Raw genomic sequence first — 23,894 nt, forward strand, 5'->3', positions numbered from 1 at the left:
TTCTAAAGTAATACACACTTTGATTTAAAATACAAAAGTCAATTGCTGATCGTAACTCAATTTGGGAAGCGCTTCTTACATTTTTTAGAAGTGTTTTCAAAATTATGTGTGTTCATATGAATATATAATTATATTTAGTTTACCTTCTTTGATATATTCTCCTTTTAAACAAATTACAATGGTCTTATAAAATAAATAATAATACTGTCAGCTAGCATTTATTACGTTCGGTTAAAGTTTTAACGACTCACTGGAAAGAATCGTTCCGGTGAGACAAGCCAAAATGTTTGCCCGGAAGTTGGCACGACAGCCAGAAAAACACTGTCAATAGTAACATTTCACAAAACTTTTTTTACGTAATCATTCAAGCAAGTATTCACAAAATAGACATCTTTTCCCTGTCTGCTCTTTAGTTTTAACCACATGACGATGGCGAGGACTTCCTATTGGTCGGAAGTAAATGATTATAAAACATAACAATACCTACAGTTTGCGAATATGGTAAAATAAATTATTTATGTGTCAATTTTGCGCATCTATTCTTTACACAAGGCTGCTATGGGCGGCTATCAAGGGTAATTTATCATATGTATGTATTGGGGTATTATAATTGTTATAATAAGTTAGCCGTCTAAACTGTCAAAACTGTCTAACTCGCTCTAAAAGTTAATACAGCCAAGAGAGGTGCTTTATAGCACTTTTTGACCGTTTAGACGGTTAACTTATTGTAACAATGAATCGCTTCAATACATAAATATAATTAACTACCGTCTATAGCCACTGATAGTCGCATATAGCAGCCTTGTGTATATAATAGGTGCGCAGGAATGGTTTGGTGGTGGGGATATCGCCGCGGGGGAATTCGCGGGCGCCGCACATCTGTCAATCCATCAGAAAAGAAAGGCACATGGAATGATCTGGATGGAGGGTGAGGAGGGGGGTATCCGATCACACGACACGGTACTTATGCATAGACGTTTTTCATATATTTTTCTTTTTTAGCTATGTTTTAAAAATTCGTTTCAATTATAATCTCAGGATAATGCCACTTATTTTCTTTATATTTTTCAAATCATGTTATAAATGTATAACTTTAAAATTTTGCTTCTTGTGAATAAATACACTATTTGAATTTCAATAAAGATGGAGAAAGATAAAACCCAGCTCGCTAAAATAGATTCTTATAATATAGTACAATTCTTCCATATTTTATTTTAGATTGTTAAAAAGTAAAATTAAAAAAGCTTTGCCATGACAATGGTATTATCCATTGCCGTGACCAGGAGTCGAACCTGGGTTACCACGGCCACAACGTGGGGTCCTAACCACTAGACGATCACGGCTATCGAAGCTGATAAGGCGAGTGACAATTAAACGCTAAATAGCAAGTATTCGTATCAAATCAAAGGCCATTCACTTTCACATTTTGCATTAAAAAGTGAAATATTTTACAGTCATACTTGAAATGACATAGGTATCTATATTATAATACAAATATATTCATAGTAATCAGAAAACCAATGGTAAAATAATAAATAGTATCAGGAATGATTTCGGTAGTTTTTATTTATAACACCACTTACGTATAAAGTATGTAGCCAAGTAAAAACCCTGTCTACATACCTTATGTAAGCAAAGTGTGCATAGAAAAAAGTCTGTTATAATAAACTACGAATAAACATATATATGCATTATGCAGCATCAAGTATTGAAGTATTATTTTCTTTTGATCCCTCTCTGTTAGAAAATCGTACTTCAACTGTTACATGACCTAAATAATCGACCTACTCTTTGGCTTGCTGTGAAATAATAAAATATGTTTTGATGTACTGACGTGGAATCTCCATCGGTGTCACTCTAGTGAAAATTATTCTTGCATATTTGCGTCTGCCTGTGGATTTATGTATTTGCGTTTTTTCATTCTGCCTTATTATAATATGTACCTATAATATATTGTGTCAAAATTAATGGATGTAGGTCGTTTTTTTTAAATATTAACGTTGGGCTGAGACAAGGAAATATGAAGAAATATTAGCCACTCTTTTGTCACATTCGTAAGATCAGATTTTTTTTTTATTAAATTTATTGAAATAATTTTTACTAAATTGAAACAAATTTATTATTAATTGACCATTTCTCGGCATGATATTGTTTTCAAAGCAACTCTTCTTATTAATGCTCTCTAGTACTTAAAGCCTGGTGTGCATCTTTACCACTTTATTCAGTATTCTCTACTCTAGCCGGTCCTAAGCTGCCTATACCAGTTGATCACACGCGCAAGACTCTCTATAGACTGTCAAGTTCCCTCACTTCGTTTTCATTCAGAACTACTAAACGATATACGTTTTGTCAGTCCATGTTTAACAATACATTTCACGTAGCCAGCCCATCGCAGCTTTGGATTTTGATAAAACATAATTAAATCTACGTTGCCAAATACGACACCAGACAAGACTACCTGCATCGACCGGATTTGGGCCCATTTGCTTTACCAATTGAGCTACCTATGTCACACATAATTACAACAAAATAAATTAGGTATACAACTAAAGCGTTTATCGAATTGCATTAATATTTGCAATCAGCTTTTGTTGTTTAAGTCAGAGTACCAAATCTTTTTGTTTTTTTCTTTTGACCATATACGATCTTAATATGATAATATAGGCCTCCACAGAGTGAAGGTTTGTATTAACAGATTTTGTTTTTACGAGAAATGGATGTTAACCACTTGCTCAATCTATTAGGTTCGTACTCTACCACAAACTGAAAAAACAATATGTGTGTTTGCCATACCCAGGATTCTAACTTGGGATCCACAACATTATAAGCCGACGATTAAGTCGCTCGACTCTCGTGGGCGTATCAATAATAGTACCAATAATATATACTAAACCTGAATCCAAGCCGACCTCAGGATCTCTCCAAATTTTAGTGTTAACGTATTTTTTCTAGTATGTAACCTCACTTCAGAAAATATAGTTATTGGTACACATTGGCCGGAATCCAATATATGCGGGATTGTGTCCCACCCGGCACCATATTTTTGCAAGATTTTTTCTAATGCTTGTTTCTGACGTGTTTTCAAATTAGGTACATATGCTCAATAAAGAATGTTACATTCTAAAATCATGCAAATTATTTCTTAAATAATAAAGTTTAATATTTTATACATATAGGAAGAGTTTTCTAATGTTTGATAATCTGAATGATTAAATATTATGTAAATAGAGACTACTTGTTAGTGATTATAATCCTGTATACGTTTACCTCTGCATTCATTGCTTAGTGTATTCATGCTGTGGCATTGATTTGGTGAATGGCTTCTCGGTACCTTGTATTCTTGATCAATATGCGGGTCTATTCTATACACAGACATGTTTTTGGTCCGCTACGGCAGCTAAATAGGGTAGGAAAGTATCGAATTAGTAACACTTATTGTAATAATTACAATAAGTTAACCGCCTGAACTGTCAAAGCTTCCGTAGATAGGGATTGCAATACCTAATGAAATTATCAATACCGGTATTTCGGTATTTCCTGTTAAATACCGGTATTCGTGAAATATATGGAAAAAATATCTACCAATAAATATACCTAGATATAAAGATCTATTTAAAAACAATTAATATTTTATAGCAAAAACATCTAAATTTGTACATATTATGTAAACCTTTAAAATAGGCAAAGAGATGCTGATGTTTACAAATACCTAGTAATTGAACTATTGGCACTTTATTCTTCGAATGATCTTTCAATAAATTTATATTATGATTTGTTCTTAGGTGTATAATATGTGCCCCACTAGTAATTCCACGTAACGTTTTATTAATTCATTGCACTTTTTACACTTAATAATTTCTTAACTTTTATCCCGTAAGAAGTAAAACCAAACACAATTTTGCCCACTGATTTGTTCAAAAAAAATATATTTCTCCATTATTGTATAAGCTACTCTTCAGTAGAAAACATCAAAAATTATATACTTACGCGAGTCCATTATATTATAGTGTATAATTATTATTTCACTCTCTTCTTTCAATACCGAATATATCGGTATTGTCTGATTTTTAAAACCGGTATTTCGGTATCGAAAATTACTGGAATACCGGCTTTGAAATACCGGTATTGGAATCCCTAGCCGTAGCGTGTCGAAAGCAGCCTTGTGTATAGAATAGACCCGCTGGAGGCTATAACAATGTTTTCTTTTTTTCCTTTAGCTCCGCACATTTTAATCTTGCCTTCTAATAATATGATATTGCAGTATTTTGTATTTGTTATTACGCAATATGCCATGACTTACGCAATTTTACGGCACAGTGTTGCTGAACAACCATAAACAACCCTAAATATTGAATATACCTAAGCCATTTACATATACTTATGTTATTCTTACCTTCAACTTTACAACACTCCAAAAAAGCTTATCTTATAAAAACAGCGGATACCTTTCCTTGTCTTTTAACTTCTTTTCTACTATAATAATACCTTACCTGTTTCAACAACCCACTACACTACATAACAGGCCGCAACCAGTAAGTACCTAGACCGCGTTTCATTTGAAGATGCCATTCAGATTTAAATTAACAATCAGGTAAACAACATATTATCGATGTAAACATTTATTTTATTTGTACTACGTACGATATTATATAAAATTATATTATATCAGATATCCCACTAAACTGTCATTTTTTTCACTTATTCTTAATACGATACTTACGGCAAATAATTTTCAACTATAGGCGCGACGAAATTTTGGACTTGCTGGTATTCGGAGAGTGAACGTCGAGGTGTGAATACATCAATTTGTTTCGTGATGGCGACGGGGGTATTATTTCTGAAATCGTGTAAAGATGACTAAAAACGTTACCCATTTACTTGAAAAAGAAAACATGTCAATGAATATATTATTATTGTTACTAATAGAACATACGTTAAAGTGCCCACCACCACCCGTCATATATGCACGGCCGCTTTCTATGACGCTTTAAACGTGTCTGAAAGAAGTGATTTTAAGTGCTCATTCCGTCCCGAGACGGAGCCGCACGGGACTGATGCTGCAACCATGCACCGTAGTGCTTAAAGAAGAAAGTTAAGAAAGAAAATGTTTGTTTTTGGACTGGCTCTGCTGTCCGCTGACGTTAAGCGCTTTGTGTACCCGCATACTGAGTGTCACGAATTGAAATGGATGAGTCTACAGAAGAGTCGGGACTATCCCGCTCCCCATACGACGCTGCAAATTTCTCAAATGCCGCAAAGTTGGCCTCGGTTGCTACCAGATCTCCATGACCAATTGGGCCCGTGTGAGGACGGACCCTGGCAAACAGCTCCGCTCGTTCGAATTCCATAAGCGGGCAATCCCAGAGGATGTGTTCAACATCTTGGTGGTCATGCCCGCAGGTACAACCCGGCCCATCTACTATCAAGCCAAACTCGTGGAGTCTAGCGGCGAAGTTGCCATGGCCGGTGAGGAACTGGCTAATCCAGTGCGAAGGTTGGAGTCTTCTAGTTTGGTGCCTGCAGAATACGTCTGGAAAAAAACGGTAAGTGTGCCGCCCCTTGGGGGAGGCGGTCCACCTCGCCTGCCATGCCGCAAATGCGGTCTTGTACACAATGTCACTTACAGTCTTTCTGTAAGGAACGTCCTCGGATCTCTGCGGTGGTGTCAGATGGACACCGGCGAGTATTGTGCTGATCCCCCTCAAGAGGAGGGTGATCGATCCTCTGACTTGGACGTGCAGATCGAGGGGTAGCACCCCCGCGAGTACGGCAAGCGCGTCAGTAGAAGTTGTGCGGTAGGCTTTGGTAAGCGAGATCAGCGCAAGTCGCTGCCCGCTTAATAGTGCGCGTCTCACGAGAGTTAAGGAGTTTACTCGGGAATGCCAAATGCTGGAGGCGTAACCGGCAATTCCCATGAAAATTGCGCCGTATGCAACCTTAAGGGCTCTAGGCTTAAGTCCCCAATTGCTGCCCGCCATTCGGGCCATTCTCTGATAGGCCGAATTGGCCTTAGAGACGGCCGTCTTGGCGTGGTGAACGAAAGACAGCTTGTCATCAAGAATTACTCCCAGATACGTAACCCTTTCGGAGAAACGCACTGAGGTCTGGCCAAAACGAAATAAACAGAACATTAAATGGACGCATGTTGGATTTATATGACAAATTATATTTCGTTCAGCATGCGTCATTTGCACCCGCGACCCGCAATCCGCACATCGCCTAGCCACGATCTTTTTAGACCATGCCTCAACTGAGGTATAGCCTTAATATAGCAAGAGAGTTGGAATTTGGTACACACGTGCCAATATAGTATTACATTAAAAATTTGGGTGTAGTCCGGTGTTCTAAACATGGGGTTAATATTAAGTGTTCTAAAAATACATTTTTTTGTTAGTGATGCCATCGATCTGAAATCTTCACTATGATTATATTCGTCGAAAATCATCATGGTGAATTGGGGTTTTTTTCATTTACGATTGTCTTACATTTTAAATGTATCCTATATTATGATATGTCATTACTTTTTGCATTTAGATTCCATGAATAATGGTTAATTTAAATCTTCCTATTTTCTGACGTTTTGATTCATTTATCAAGGTTAGTGTATTGAAAACTTTTTTTGCTTATTTCATATAAAAAATCTTTGCTATTTTCCCATTCAGATTTGATGTTTTTTTTTTGTTTTTTAAATGTCCATCGGAATCACTCCATGAAACCGAGTAGTATATATTGTAACAGTGGTGTCAATGTATTGTTTCAGAATTGTTCACAGATTCAATTATCGTCACGTCTCATCTTCAACAAGTTCTTTTGCCGAACGGGAAATGCCTTCCTGACACTGTGTTTCTTTATCTCAAAGAAATGGCAACACTTGAAATTGAATTTCGTTCTTTTATAGGTACCTATTGTGTAAAAAAATAATATTAACGTTATCTGTTACCGGAAGATAATGATACGCATAATTTTAATTCTTATATAAGTCTAATTAAGGTTATCAATTTATAAAATATAGAAATTTAATAAAATGTCAGCAAATCAACCAGAGAAAAAAGCTTAAATTAAAATGTATTATGAAGAAGTATTTATTTCTTATTTTATTATTTAACACAGAAATTTTATTCACTATTTATTTACTAATAAGAAAAACATAATTAGGGACAAATATTATATTATAACGTAAACACGTAGGTACATACTTATAATAGTGTGAAGCAATTTTTTATATCTATGAAAAGTTTCGAGTCGATATGTATTACTGACAACTGTGTTGGGTTATAATTTTAGAAAGAATTAAGCGGGAAAATCAATGGAATAAAAAAACACGAAAAGTTTCGAGACACCGTTTACCGGAGTAAACGTCTTATAAATATATTTTTCAATAGATAAGTCTATATTTTTGTGAATAGAAACGGTGTTTTAGCTTAGTTAACAAATATTTAGAGGTTTTTTCAAAGTCATATCAAACGAAACATAAAAAGTAAGTTTTTTAATAGTACTATAGTATAATAATACTATTGTAATAATATTTCATTACCTATTTATATCGTTAGTGAGTCAATTTTGAAATAAATTGTAGACATTATTAATTGCAATAAAATTTCCTTTGCTAAAATAAAATATGAATAATTAATTTCGCATTCGGAGCAAGTCCATAAATACATTTTTGTGTCAAAACATCTCTTACATTAGATTGAAAACTTTACATCTTACTGAAAACCTCTATGCTTATAACACTTGCAACAATAGTTGTACTAGCATGAAGATTAAGATAAAAATGTGTGCTTAACTTACTATTTTATACACATTATTAAATTTGAAACATCATAACGATTGTTTAAATTATTATACTTTTGAATGTGTATCTGATGCGACAGCATCAATATAGTTGGTATATAATTGTATATATATATGTCAAGCAGTTATCGACACCCTTAACTCAAAAGTATTTTATAAGCCACTAAATTTGTTTCACACCTATAATCTATTTCCCATAACAATTTAAATTAAAATAAATTACAAATAATATTACTGTTAGAATTTTTGCATATTGATACATTAAAATTACTGAATCAAAACTTCGTTGTGCATTAGTAAAATACTGAAGAATATAATATAATACTCAATTAAAAATAATATATTATATCTGTACCTCAGAACCAATGTGCCTCGTGCCCAAGTTTGCTGAAAATGAATTAAGTACCTATAGATTTTGTCGTAGATCATCATATCTTTCAGATGAACTAATAATTTATTTGAGTCTATAGAGATATTTAAACTTTTAAATTATTAAATGTTAAAGTAAGTTCATTAAAATAAATATTGTAAAAATCTTAAAGTAAACTGAAAACTGAAACTGTTATTTTTGGACATAAGTTTCACTGGTTTTTAAGTACTTTTTTATATTCCAGATTTAGTATAAACCTTAATGTATTTTAAACTTTACTTCCATTTCCAGAATCAGCATCAATATTTTCTTCCTTAAGGGCATTTTCTAATCTTTTATTTTTCATCCGAATAACTGATGCTCTAACATCCATACCACGCCTGCGTTCTTTACCATCCATAAGAGTTTTCTGCCAATTGAATTCATATGTGTACGGATTCTTATCAATAAACTGTGCAGCTTTCTCAGCAATACTGTTATACTCGTCTATGTATTTCTTTTTAATTGCCGCGGTCTCTTCAATTGGTATATTTCTTTCAATAACCGGTGACTGCGGTGCTGCTTCTGGGAAAAGTATCGCGACCGATTCGTCGAAAATTTTCTTCCGATTGGCCAAAATTTCAATTTGCTTCTTAATTTTTGCTCGCTGTTGTGCCTCTAGTTCTCTCAAGGGTTTTATTTGCTTAATCAGCTCCTTTTTATTCAATTTCTTCTTTTCTTGGAGTGTTTTTTCGATATATTTCCATTGAAGTTTTCTCCATCTTTCTTCGGCACTAATAATTCTATTTTTCTCAATGTTGGATGCTTCTTCTGCCAATTTTGTTCTTTCTTTTTCTTTCTTAGCGAATAATTTTGCCTTCATTTCATTATCTCGAATTAAATCTTCCTCATGTTTTTTTCTTTTTTCCAATATATCGGCATTCTTAACAGACCAGTTTTCTTGCCAAGTTTGAAAACCATTCTTAATTTCAAGCTCTCTTTCAAAAAAAAATCTTGTTTGTGGTGTATGCTTATCGGATGTTTGCATGAAAGCTTTTGGATAGCTCAAAAGTCGCAGAGAGCCTTTATAATCTGCAACACCAAATAAATGGTTTATATTAAAATGTGGTTGCATATATATTCCTGTCAATTTTTTTCCCGATATATTTTGTGTTGCAATGGGCAAATCACTCCTTTGCAAAAAATCCCAAATATCTATAGAACCTTCACTAGTCGTTATAAATATTTGACTCGGTATGTATTCAGACCACGAAGCATCTGTCATGTCGTAGTTCATTCTCTTCCACATGAGTGGAGTATTTTGTAGGTTACCTGACCACAAAGCAAATACCCTTCCACCTATGCTAGCAACGATTTCCTGGCAAAAGGGATTTCGGACGACGCAAACGATCGGACCGTCATGGAGTTTCGACTTTGATAGAATAGTGCTTATTTCACTAGTGACTATATTATCAGACTCAATTAAATGACCGTTCCATGTAATTTTGGAAAATTTTCCTGTCATTGTTGCCAGCCAAATAATTGGTGATACATATTCTCCTAGCTGAGGCTTAATTTCATCTTTCTCATCATCATCATATTTCTTTTTGAATTTATTAACCAGTGGGTGATAAAACTCCATATCACTTAACGGCTCTGGGTTATTTTTTGTATTCAAAACTGTTATTTTATAAATTGGCTGGAAATTTCCATCCAAAATACTGTACGGCGATGTTTTTGGAGTCAATGTGTCAGGACGATTTTCTACCCGACTTGTATTGTCAGCTTTAATCTCTTCAGGAATAACTGACGACTCATTTTTTAAGTCCCAAACTAAAATATTACCATCTTCTGCACACGATAAAAATTGTAAAGTTTGTTCATCTTCTTCCCCAATATACATCATTTTGCCAGTTTTTTTAATTTTATAATCGGCTGATAGCCAAATTATATCTGTGACTGATCCAATATGATCAAAGGCCAAGTCGGATAAAGCTACCGGACGAATAACAGATTTTTGATAAATATTTTTCATCCATCCCATTTCCAAGTTAATAGCTATTCTATTCTTCTCTTGAGTTTCAGTCAATACTTTAAATGATTCAGTATTCCGTAATTTATCAGTCAGGTCCCAAATAACTATTTGACCATTTATGCAACCCCCGATTAAAATATTTTCATCAAACGGACAAAAAGAGAGTGTCGTTACTTCGCGGTTACTTTCCAAATACAGCATCGGCCTCAGATTATCAGAAGTAGACCAAACTAGAACGGGATTTTTTCCATAAACTGCACGGTGGACTTCATCGACCGGTGTTTTCGAAGACTCGACGATACAGGCTGTAAAATCTGTATACGCCACGGCTATAACTCCAAGAATTTTAGGATGCCACGAACACGATATGATAAATTTATCTTTTGCTCGATCATCAGTTAAACACATAACTTCATGGAACTCATTATTTTCATAATTTTTAAGTGTATCGCTGACTACCAAATCTGGGTAGTCCACATTGTAAATATCGATTGCACTATTAAAAATGAGAAGATTCATTACATCAGGTGCTTTTTGGTCAACAAAATTTTTCAATCGTTCTGTTGTTAAATCCTTTTCTACTTTTTTGTGCTTTCTTCCAACATGTGTTTCAACTTTGGGTGCGTCAGTTTGTTCTGTTGAATTTTGTATAGGCTCTTCAGTCTCGACTTCTTTCGGTTTCTCTTCATCGTAAATTGACGGAATGACTATATCACTTTCGTTTCCACATTGCGTCCAGACGTTTTGGGGAAATTTCGGCACGGTCTGTGCTTCGGAAGAAACTTTTTTCGGATTTGCCTGTATAGCTACATCAATTCTTTTCTTGACGACATTTTCAAATAATGTACGAGTTGGAACTAATTCTATATAACCATCACGGGCGGCATCAGTGTCGCGATCGTGAAATCTATTGGGCTGAAATTGAGTTGGATATTTAGTTTTAATTTGAACTCTTATCAAAGGGCGACTATTTTTGACCATATTTTCTTCGACTTCTTGTTCACTTCCTAGAGATTTCCATGGATTCGAAACTTTATTAACGCTCTTCTCCAATTTTCTCGCTTGCTTTTTGAGAAATCTTTCAGCTTGCAACTGGCAGTGATTTTTGGCTTCTGTAGTCAAACAGACGTAATACTCATCAGTGTCATTAGATTCGTCTAAGATGTAACCAAATAATATGTCGTCCTCTTCATACACGTCTATATCACATTTAAATTGTGTAAAAATTGAGTCATCTCCGAGAACTTGCATATTATCATAGAGAAGCTCTTTTTTAACCATTTTCCATGGATTTTCTCCTGTTATATCTGGTCCTACTTCGATCCCAAGACTATTTTGAGTTAAAGCATTTAGTTCAACTCTGATGACTCCAGAAACATTATAGTTGGGTAAAAATTTCTTCTTGCGCTTTGATACACCTTCATCTGTATGATTCGATGTCCCTAAAATAAGACAAACAATAATTAATATATTATGTTAGATTATATTTTAAAAGAAGCTTGAAATGTATCAGTATGGATTGTTGACATTTAGTTATATCTCATTTTAAAATTAAAAGTATGTTTTTTGTGAAAATGGTCAACATAAAACGTGTATTATAATATTATAGTAGGTATACTTTTTAATTGGGTGGTTCACAAGCATAGTGAACCAAGTCCATTTTGGTTATTTTGAGTAAGCTAGGTTCAAACATAATATTTGAGTATTTATTATTATGTAAGGGTATGATTTCCCTTACATAATAACTTAAAAGGACTCAAAGTAATACTTGAAAATTGCAATCATACCCTTACAATATTAGAAATACTCAAATATTCTTTTTGAACCTAGCTTACTCAAAAATAACCAGACTTGGTTCACTATGCTTGTGAACCACTCAATTGTAATAGCAAATTACCATATTGATACAACTCTACTATCCGAGTTGGATGAAGTCTACAAAATTATTAGTTTTTCCAATAAATGGATTAGAAGTGTTTACCAATTTTAGCATAAAAAACTTATATTTATAAGATACTCACGTGATGAGATACTGTTATAAATGGGGTAGTATTTATTCTTTGTTCTCCAACCCCTTTTGTTATACCAAGTAAAAACGGGAATAGGTACATTTATACAGAAAATACTCAGAAAATTGTTTTTTTTATTGATTTTATGCGTTACACCTAAATACTCGTAGTTAAGCATACATAATATGTGTGAACACCTCAGAAACAATAATATTTGTGTCATCAACCGGGAAGTTACATCATATTCTTAGATCTTGTGTATACAATGGTGTATAATATCATAAATTATAAATGAAAAAAGTGTACAGGAATATACTAAAAGTTTAAATTTAATAAATATGCTTGAATCGATTGATTAGTGATTAATACATATTTTCATACTTGCGTAAAGTTATATTATTATAAGCTATGAAGGGTGCCGTAAATGCGTGGGTAAATATTGTGATATATCTCCACTCGAAATATTTCAAAGGCATTGATGGCTACTATAATTGGGCAGAGAATTTAAAACACGTTATCTAGTTACCTGCTTATCAAACTTTATCTTCGTATCCTTTGCCATCTCCAGTGACCACCTTCCTCATTACCGACGATTTATTTTATAATATCGGTGTAGATTTTGGCTTTCGGTATTTTCGCATTCGGAATTTAGACCCAAACCCAATTATGATACTTATATTTCTCAAAAATCGGCAAGTGGAAGTTAAATAATATAAACATTATATGTATTTAAAAATAATTCATTAATTATGATTTGAATCAATATTTCAAGATGTTTTTATGCACATATTATCTCAAATCTCTCTTCATTTTAAATACATTTTCATATAGAAAATAAGAGTACCAACTACGATACGAGTATCATGTTTTGTTAATTGGAAAATCACTTGTAAATTTAAACTACTCGATAGATAAGCATAGAGGTGGTTAAACCGAAACGAACATAATAAAGATACTTATTATATACTACAGGAAATAAAATGCGTAAATATGCTTCTACTTCTAGCATTCTGATTTGAAAAAAAAAATATTAAAATAAATTGATTTAATTAAAATTTATGAAAAATCTTACTTTCAACAAGGGTTTCTTCTTGTAAGTCATCAATACGGTCGAAGAAATAATCATCATCGTCGTCAGAATCATTATTTTCCATTCTATCTGACATCATTATTTGTCACCCTTTTGTCTATCTAAAAATTGGTTTCATTTAATAAAAATATTAAAGTTGATGACAGTTTTTTATATTATGTGCCATTTTTAACGACCCGACTTTCGCTTTGCGGCATTTTCAGGCACTGCGTACATTTGGTTCATGGTAAATATATAACTATTCCTCATTATACACCAGTGGCGAAGGGTGGAGGTAGGCTGTTAAGATCCACCATAAATAGTGCACATTACACTTTGTTAGACATACATATTTGTTTTTATTTAAATAAGACTACAATTTACAGTTGGTCTTAGATAGTTTTTAGAAATCAATTAAACCCTGCCTCAACCAAACCATAATAGTTTTGGTGTATTTTGGCCAATGCGATAAAATTGTGCACACTTTTTCATTCATACTTATTTGTTTTCGTTGGATTAAGGATACATATTGTTGGTTCATTTTTTTAATTCATAAAGCTCTGCCTAAACCAAACTATAATATAAAATTATTCTATATATAAAATATCCAAAGTTATGCATGATTTAATTGTATAATTTTCGATATTTTCTAGATAGATGAGTATTTTTTGACTATTATATTTTATGGCTTGGTTTTCCCAGGGTTTAATCGAAATTTAAAAACTAACAACACGATTTGTAAGTTGTATTCTTATTTCATTGAAAACTAATACGTACGACTAACAAAGTTTAATGTGCACTATTTATGGTGGATCTTAACAGCCTACCTCCACCCTTCGCCACTGTTATACACTAAATTAACACAATATTTACGAGTACCATTGGCAGAAAAATATACTTTCGTTGAATCCCGGGTTGTTAAAAATGATTCATATTATATGGAGTAGTACAAACCTTTCATGAACTATAATAGAGTCATTTGTCCATTGTATTAATCGAATGATTTTACATTGGCACATTTTATTTATTATTAAAATTGCATAACGAAAACTATAATTCGAAAGTATTGAGCCGTAGAGTGTATTAAACTTTACAGAAGGGCAATTAATGGGGCGAATTTATATTCCTTTTTCGCAACATTATATATATTTTATAAGCAAAATTATAAACATATAATTTTTATTAAACTGTAATTGTGAATATATCAAAATAATTAATTAAATTGCCGCATACATAGTAGACCTCCATTATAATGGTTTTTATAGGTACTGTTTATTATCATTACTATAATATACGAATAAAATGATATTTTTAATAGATTGTTTGAATATTACATACAGTACCTAAGTTGTTACCATCCTATTATTAAATGAGCAATGTAATAAGTATGTAAACACAAATATAAAATCATAATATTAGAGATTTTATGATATATAATTGGTAATCATAATGATATAACGTCATGTTATTTAGTGTTATTCTTAGGTCGGACCAATCTACATTCAAAATGTAAATTCTTAAACAAATGATAGGTATACATTTTTTTTCTAAACTTTTGCTGCTACACAATAATTATTGTATACGCACAGTCAATTTTGAAACGCGTTGCACGTTCACATCTCCAAAGATTGTTTTCAAATTAAAATGTAGTTTGAATCGTTATATCATTAAATTTTGCGCGCTTTAATTGAAAAAAATATTGCATAAGACCGATGCTTTTGATGAAACAGTAAACATTTTATTTCAAATATAAACACATTTGATTCATTGTCAATAGATTTTCACATATTTTTCATCCACGATGTAATTAAAAACACCTTGCCATTTGTATAAAAACGTAAAAAATAGTTTTATACAACTTAAAAGTATTGATGTATATATTTGATTGTATAAATTGAGTTATTGCTATGGTATTTTTTTCGTGCTCTATAACGTGATAAATAGTAATTTATTAGGCGGCTCTCGTGGTGCAGTGCGTAAGGCGCTTGCCTTTCACCCGAGAGTTCTGGGTTTGATTCCAGTCATGACACAATATTTATGTGTTTTTCTCAAAGCCTGGGTGTTTGTGATTGTTCAAAATTACTAACAATCACATTGTACGAAAAAGCAAGGACATGGTTATTAATAATTCTAAAAAAAAAAGTAAGATATTTCAAAGTTTTTCGTGGTAAAATAAAAGTATGCTAAAATTAAAAAGTATAAAAAAATTAAAATATCTCAGAAAATAAATCCAGGTTCCAACCATAAATATTCTCACTGTTGATAACAAATATTTAAATCGTGAGGACTAAATAATAATTAGTCCATCCAGTAATATTGTCAATATGGATTTACCATACTTTATTACCTCTTACTAATCACTCATTTGTATTATCTACGAAAAATAAATAAAACACAACATTCTCCGGGAAAACAAAAACAAAGATAGGTTTTTTATAAAGATTATACAAACCGATTATATGTTTTCCTTTGTTGAATAATTATAATAAGTAACTTCGAAACTTTGTTTGCTTTAACCACAGCGTTTACGTTTTAATATGCCGATAGTTCCCTCGTGGCATGTTTTGTCGGACTGATAGAAAAAGCTTGACAAATCTGAGGCTGGCTCAAAGCAAAGTTTGTTTACAAATAGGGGGTGAATATTGGCCGTACCATGCTAATACTGGTACGACTAGCACCTTGAGGCTTGAAACTTTAGGGTGAAAGTAATGCTTGTAATTTGAGGGGCTTAGCAATATGAATATTATATTAAACACCACGACATGGACATATTTCACGCGAGATTGTTGATTTAGTTTAGTGTTATATACGATAATTACTAAAATATTTTAACTCTCTAAATACGTACAGCAGAGGTCGGGATATATTTAAATAAGTAAATATAATATTACATATACTGTGGGTTTTGATGTTATTATTTTCTGCCTATTATATTTTAATGTTAAAAATAGAGTAGGTACTTACAGGTAATATCTGTCAAAGTATAATAGCAGAAAATATAATATCATTTTCAGAAATGTACCTACTATAAAAAAAATTGGACCAAATGGGATTCAAACTTACACGTTTCACTGTCCAATTGAGTGCTTTAATCGGAAGAATACGATAATAAGGGAATGAGGCAACTGTTCGCCAGGACAATTGGGCACCGCACTTTCAAATGAAATAAATAGACGTTCGTTACGACTTTATACATAAAGTAGACAAGGAATTTTAATCAGTTATTATTCCAATTCATTTTGTTCTTAACCTAATGTTTTTTTAATGCGGATTGGGAATTATCATTTATGAGGCTTTATATAAAAATAAAAGATCTCTCTTCTCGTTGAAATTTAAACACATGCACAATTAAATCATTATTTACGTGTGTATATTTAAATTATCACCAAGAATTAAATATTAATGTAATATTTTAAATATAAATAATAATATTAAATATGTATATATTTTAAAAGTAGGTACCTATACTTTACGAACGTCTATTTATTTTTCAATTTCGTTCGATTGCGTTGCGCCGAGATGTCCCGGCGCCAAATCGTCTTAGACTCTATAATAATAGTGTTTTTCAATAATAATAATCCAACATTCTTAGATCTTATATATTTTCATTATTGTAAAAATTCAATACTAAATACGGTTTAAAAATGTTAGATACTTTATTATTATAGAAAATACATGATTTTGAAAACCTTCAGAAACACAGATATTGGATATAAAGAGAAAAAAAATTATCCCGAATGCGATACAAACTTACATCTTTCACTTTCTGTGTGAGCGCTCTAGCCTTTAAACTATCGATCCATATATGATTCATGCGAGTTATTTCTAATAATTATTACGTTGTATCTGAAGTATTTGTAAGAAATGGACAGGTATTCGTTAGCTTTAATCATGCGTGGAAGATGCACGGTTTTTCCGATACAGTAAACAAATGAGATCAATATCCTCCATCATAGATATTTTTTGTTAATTGTCCGTTTTCAATATAAAAATATGTGCTCAGAAAAATACATGATCACTAAGAGGCTGATAATAAAATTAATCAGTATACGAGTCGATATATTATAATTATACTGCCTAATAGAGAACGCACGGATAAACTTTAGGTTTATTGAAATATAACAAAGCCCAGCTGAGATTTCACTATTATTGAATATCTTTAACCCATATATATCTTGAAGTTTTATTGATATTCGTATATTATGGAAATATTTATAGCCATAGGTTTAGGTAACTTTGCAAGACAAACCATTTCTATGTTTTACAATATCTTCAATAATTGGATCCAGATTTTCCCCTGATTAGCGTCTGACCAAATATTCAAAGTATTGACAGGTTTAAAAATACATTGTGGTGCATGTCACGAGAAATGACACTTCGCAAAGAGAGGTCACTATTCGAGAGGGAATGGCCGGTGCATCATTGAACGCAATGTAAAATATTTTGAACTCATAGGAATAGTCATTTAATGCTGCCTGCATCACTTACATCCTGACAATGCAACTATACGATAGCAAGTCATGATACCTGATTTACAAAAAAAAAATATTATTTTCGGCCAGTTTTCGTAATTTTAGTTTGTAAATTATGTATGTAAATATTTGTTAAAATGCGTAAAAATTCCAAAATACTAATAACATGAGAAACTTAAGAAACAAATGATGTCTAAATTATTCAAAATAAATGATTTGTATATCTCCCTTTATGTTGAATTTATTTAAATTTTAATAATTTTTATATTTCACGGAAACTCGGCCTGCCTTAGTAACTTTCAACAAATTTAATGATAATGAGTCTAAATTCATATACTAAATAATGTTTAATTCAAACGCATGGTACCTACTTGATGATATTTGATTTCAACTTCTAATCGATTTAACTTTTGTACCTATTGCGACTCGGGTTTTGCCTTTTGCATGAAGATGCCGAAAGGTGAATCCCAGGTCTAAAATAATAACTAATATGGGATAGTACAAAACTTAAATCAATTAGAATTTAATCAATATTGAATCAAATAACATCTCTCCCGACAGAAATAGGTAAGTAATCCTCGTATATTAATTATTTTCATGGAATAAACGTTCCTGCCCTCCAACATCTTTACCCACATTTTTTTTTTTAAATATTATTTGTTTGTAATTAAAATTTATTTATCCAGGATTAAAACAATATTGTGGGATATTAGGAAAATGTATTTTGGGTTGAAAGCATTTAATATTTCACAGGTATTCTTTTGTTTTCAATAGCTGTTTCAATTAGTGGTATTGGCATTTCAGTTTATTATATAAGTATGTAATATTATTCAGGACTACCTACCTACATTGAAAACAATAATTAATATTTTAATAGTTTTGTACGTTTTGTTCTTCTAAGCATTCATTATATTTTTTTAACAAAGGGCGTTAAATTTGTTCGAATAAATCGCATTGTGTTTATTTTGAATGGTTTTACCGATTTATTACTGATTAATTATAACCGCCTTGTTTATAAAAATCGGTCTTGAAAATCAATATGGATAAATAATTCAGTAAAATAATACTACTAAAACAAACATTTAACAAAATAGTTTCAGCCTTTACGACATATTATATAATAATTCTTTCTACGATTGTAATATTAATATTTAAGTGATACTCACGTTTATTATCTGTGTAATATTAAAAATGTCCTCTATTTTATACGTACACTAAATAGTTACAATATGATAACACTAGATAGTTTGCAAAACGTCTGTCATATTTTATTTTCAATTGTTTTTCAGTTAAATAAATGATTTTTCATTTTTGAAAATGGAATATTGTTTTCCGAGGTACGTAAAAAAGATAATGTCTTTTTCTGCTGGAGAATGAATTAAAAATTGTTTTTGTTCTCTCTCAAGTATGCGTGATAAAAAAATACGTTTCAATCTCCTAATTAAGAAAATGTTTTTTGAGTGGATAAACACAGAGATAATGTACCGAATTAAAAAAATTCGTAATAATATTTTTACGTTGACACCACCGACCTAGCTTAGATAAAATATTAAAAACGCTGAAATTCAAGCCAAAATTGACGTTTTCTATAAAACTTTGTGAATAATTATTACTTTTTGATGAAGCAATTTTCTAACGTATTTTTGCAGATCTATAGATTTTGTCATTTTTATTAATATAAATCGCGTAGAAATTTACTAATAAAAGGAATTAAAGACATCTGCTAGCTGTCTACAACATTTCGGATCGATTCTTAAATGAATGACATCTTTTAAAATCAAAACTTTTTTTTATTAATTTATCTTTCTTTTGAATTGCTATTCTAAAAGTAATATTGCCGATATCCTATCCACTCGAATACTCAAATAAAACCCGCCGTTAGTATTTGCATGGACATAATTGCTTAAAATTTAAAGCATTTTTATTATTATCGGTGGATTGCATACATATTGAGATGTATTAAATGAGGTAAAACCGTAGAATTCAGCAGTCAGGAATTTTCAATAAAATTATGTATATTATTTTTTTATACTTCCAGGTGATTTGATTCGTATATTCCTCTCTCAACAAAACCGGGTATTTTTTATACACTGTTAAGGTAATTAGTTACTAGGTAGTAAAAATATATATTTCTTTCAAACTTTAGGCGTATTACTCTTCTGAACGTATTTATACATTCGTTTTTTTTTTTTTTTAATTACGTAACTTCATAAAACACATGACAAACAGGCGGATCTGTTTTCAAATTTGGCCAAAACAACTCTTGCACCACTACTTGCATACGGCTTACTATAAAATTTATTAATTATTTTTCATCTTATGTTGTTATTTATATTCATAATAATATAAAGCAGATGTCATCTTCATTAAAGTCGATTCAATACAAAAGCACCATTTTTTTATAAGTAGTAGATACAATTACAAATATTATGTCATAATATGAACTTTTTCCTTGTCACAGAATCACAGTAATAGTTATATATACGTATATTTGATTATGTTTTATTAGAAACAGTGCATATTTCATATAATTACAAAGCTATATATGAAAATTTGATTGATGATGTACCAGAACTTGCTTGAATTATTTGTACTGAGAATATAGGATGAGATGCTATCTCCAATTTTATTAAATGAAGCGGATGTACCTATACACATATATTTAACGATATTACAAAAATACTCTTGTAGCGTAGAATTTTACATTTCTCAATAATGTATATACATTTATAAAATAACATTAGTTCTTTTGAGTAGACAAAGAAGTTGCTTATACCAGTGCTCGAAATAGAAAAAAATCACAAAAAGATGGTTTTTTACGCAAGATAAATAAAAATGTTAGAAAATCTAACATCTAGAGCACAGATTTCTTACATTGGTATTCTGTACCGGTTGACTTACCCGAAATCCGAGTCCTGGATTTTACAATTTCTACCTCTGTGATATTTGATAATTTATTACATTGCTCTGGCAGCCATCTTCCAAATTGATAAGATGTCTGCTTCAAAAGGTGCTCGGCTATATTAAGCGGAAGTGACATTATGATATATTCCCAGGTATATAGAAGGTGAGGCATAATATAATATGAAGATAGAGAATGGGAACGATATTATATATGTGTAGGTATAAGTTTAGATAACATAGTTGTATTAAGTAGGGACTTACATATATCTACTAGTTTATAACTTCGAATGTAGTTGTGGATACACTACTAAAACAATTTTTACACTTTAATAATATTATACAGTTATTATACTAAAGATAAAACCAAAGTAAATATAAGTGGGTACCTACATCTTTTATAAGGATGAAATCACTTAGTAGGTACTTTTGATATAAATTTATTAATTGTCATTTTCTACCACAGCGAAATTCCATTAAGAAAGAAACCACAGAGAAAGTGATTAATGTGGCACTCTATTGCTAAAATATAAGTAATGAATTACCTTTATACTTAATGTTAAATGGTGAATTTATATGGAATATTAGGTATATTGTTGACTAATTTGTTTACATAGTATATTATTTAGACAATTTTAATCTTACCCTTACTTGTGACATTCCTTGTCAGAGGTTGACCACTATTATAAATATCTTCACATTATTATCTACTACTCAAAATAGATCTGTGAAACTGTGGGTGTATATAATATAGATTTCTAAGGCACTAAATATGGCTTCGTTATTTACCATATCGTCGTTGTTTTGTAAAAAGGGCGAATTAACCAAAATGCTACTTTACAGGAGGAGGATTTTTAACTTTTGACATTTATTTGTTTTTTACCGTCCTGTAGATGATTATAAATATCTAAAAAGTTCATAACAAAGCTTAGAAAGAATACTGTCATTATAATAGGTATTATTATATAATATTTTAAAAGGCCTAATATGTCACATTTGCTTTTTATTTCGTAATTTTAATTAATTTAATTTTAGTCGATTATCGTTTTTAAGTACTCTCCTATGGAGATAAAAATTCGCCGTTTTTACACAACAAAGCTAGTGGGGTTTCGCCATCGATTTCGCCAAAATGGTTGATTCGCCCTTTTTACAAAACACCGACGATATATACCTACCATTAATCTTTACTTGGTACTAACTGCCTAGGTACTTAACCCGATATATTGATTTGTACACCTATATCTAGTAATATCTAACGACTATTCAGTCTTTTAATGCATTTAATGCATTTTACTCATTTAAAATTATTTTTGTAATATCACATAAAATATGGTCCTAACCACCTATGAAAGTACCTATTTAATCAATGTATTATAATTTTATTTGAAAAGTTTAAGAAGAGAATCGAATTTATTAATCATTTTTTAAATAACTGTATATTTAAAAAGCCTCTTTAGAAATTTCTTTAGACAAATAACCTATTTTTAAATATTTTTTCGTATTTACATAGGAATGTAAAAACAAATCTAAAGTATTATTCAAAATTTATAAGATTTGTTTGTTATGTAACTATATCAGATGATTTTATATGACAAGTGGTTTCTATGTCTTCATATTATCAGAAAATTGTTACATTGTTTTAAAATAATATGAAATCGATTTTTAAAACTATGATGGAATCGATATTTTGGCAAGGCTCAAAGATCTCCAATCAAAAATTCCTGATCATGATAATAATTGTAAATATAACAGTCTCTTTTAAGTATATGATATTGACTTCCTTATGTTAATTATTTCAGGTTGGCTTGACCCAACGCAAAGAGTCAACTGTCCACCTGACCACTGACATCTCACCCCTGCGGCCGTTGGGTGATGAATCGAATTTCAGGAGCACTTTTGATGCCTACCCTTTTGCACTAGTTTTGCGACTGAGAGTGCTTCAGGTAAGGTCTATTCACAGTTAAACATTGGAAAATTATTCCACCCGCTGTTGACCGTAAGAAAATAACAAATTGATTTCTGCCATCATACATTATTTTCTCACTATTATTAACTAAGATTTTGGTCACTTTCGTAATAGATTTTCTATATTGCCTACTTATAATCTTCGTGGTTGTTTTGGTGGAAAATACTGTGAAGAATAATTTTGATTCCCTTCTTTTTGGTTACCTATCTCATTTTTTCCTTACATTCGCACTATAAATTAATGTCTCAATGACTCATTATGTATGCGATATATAGACAATCATTACTTTTGTATTAAGTTTGATGCTAATAACTCATCATGCACTGAAAACTCATATGATTGAATCGTAGATACTTAGAATCTGAAACGGTTGATTTCGATCTCAAGTTTTTTCACTGACTATTACTAGATTCCGACTATGTCCGATCCTAATAGGATCATATGGGCCTCCACAAAGTGGAGGTTTGTATTAACAGATTTTGTTTTTACGAGAAATGCATGTCAGCTACTTGCTCAACCTATTAGGTCCATACTCTGACTCATACACAAATTGAAAAACAATATGTGTACTTCTCAGACCCAAAATTCGAACCTGGGACCGACGACGCTCTGGGCCGACGCTTACGCCGCACGGCCATCATGGGAGTGATTTTGGAGTGACTTGATTACTAATTATATACCTTCTATAAATAGTTAATAAGAAGTTAGAAGAGATCTGTATTTCACTATATTTATCTTTCTGTCTTGTTAGTTTCACAAATAAAACTCTGCTATCATTGTTCGTGCTATTTGAAATGATTATTAAATAAAAAAAAAATAGACATACAGTATAACCCCTATTTTACGTTTTTTAAGGGACTGGAAAAAAAACCTAATTGGAGGGAAAATGTAAAAGGGGGGTATTGAAAAAAAGAACATTAAAATTTTATGTTTCTAAAAAAATAACGTTTTATTAAAAAACAACATTCAATTAAAATTTTTATTGAAAAAATCATGTACATAATATGTATATTAGTTTGTTGCATTTTTGTTTTTTTGTTATGTAATTCTCTTTCAAGACTATATAAACATTTAAAAGTGTCATCTTGGATATCAGCAAAGTTTGTAAAGTATTTTTTTAAACCCTCAGTGAACCTCATTGCTTCTTCTTTTGTTGGAATATCAACCTCGTCTTCATCAGACAGTTCTTCAAAAGCGCGCGTAACTTGCATATTTTGAATATTTCCGACGTAAATCGCGGGAAAGAAAAACGTAAATGCGGGTATTAAATGTACTGAAATACATCGGGACCGAAAAAAC

At 31.5% G+C, this 23,894-nt stretch overlaps 2 protein-coding genes and 1 non-coding gene across 3 annotated transcripts; all 3 read right to left on the reverse strand.

Annotated features, from left to right (window-relative positions):
- Nucleotides 1-1,271: 1,271 nt before the first annotated feature.
- On the reverse strand, nucleotides 1,272-1,343 carry TRNAH-GUG (transfer RNA histidin (anticodon GUG)). The gene has a single exon. It is a non-coding gene; the product is annotated as a tRNA-His (tRNA).
- A 7,089-nt stretch (nucleotides 1,344-8,432) lies between these two features.
- LOC147079108 (uncharacterized) lies at nucleotides 8,433-9,026 on the reverse strand. The gene has a single exon (XM_085955870.1). It carries the CDS (start codon nucleotides 9,024-9,026, stop codon nucleotides 8,433-8,435), a length of 594 nt encoding a protein of 197 aa, XP_085811996.1.
- A 202-nt stretch (nucleotides 9,027-9,228) lies between these two features.
- Nucleotides 9,229-13,341, reverse strand: mmm (missing minor mitochondria). The gene is made up of 3 exons (XM_085955883.1): nucleotides 13,260-13,341; nucleotides 9,871-11,620; nucleotides 9,229-9,235 (listed from the first exon to the last, which is right to left on the reverse strand). The coding sequence occupies exons 1-3, from the start codon at nucleotides 13,339-13,341 to the stop codon at nucleotides 9,229-9,231; spliced, it is 1,839 nt and encodes a 612-aa protein (XP_085812009.1).
- Between the last annotated feature and the right edge of the window lie 10,553 nt (nucleotides 13,342-23,894).

Source organism: Rhyacophila brunnea, unplaced genomic scaffold (genome assembly GCF_057557595.1).
Source record: "Rhyacophila brunnea isolate RB1 unplaced genomic scaffold, BYU_Rbru_1.0 scaffold_10, whole genome shotgun sequence".
NCBI lineage: Eukaryota > Metazoa > Arthropoda > Insecta > Trichoptera > Rhyacophilidae > Rhyacophila > Rhyacophila brunnea.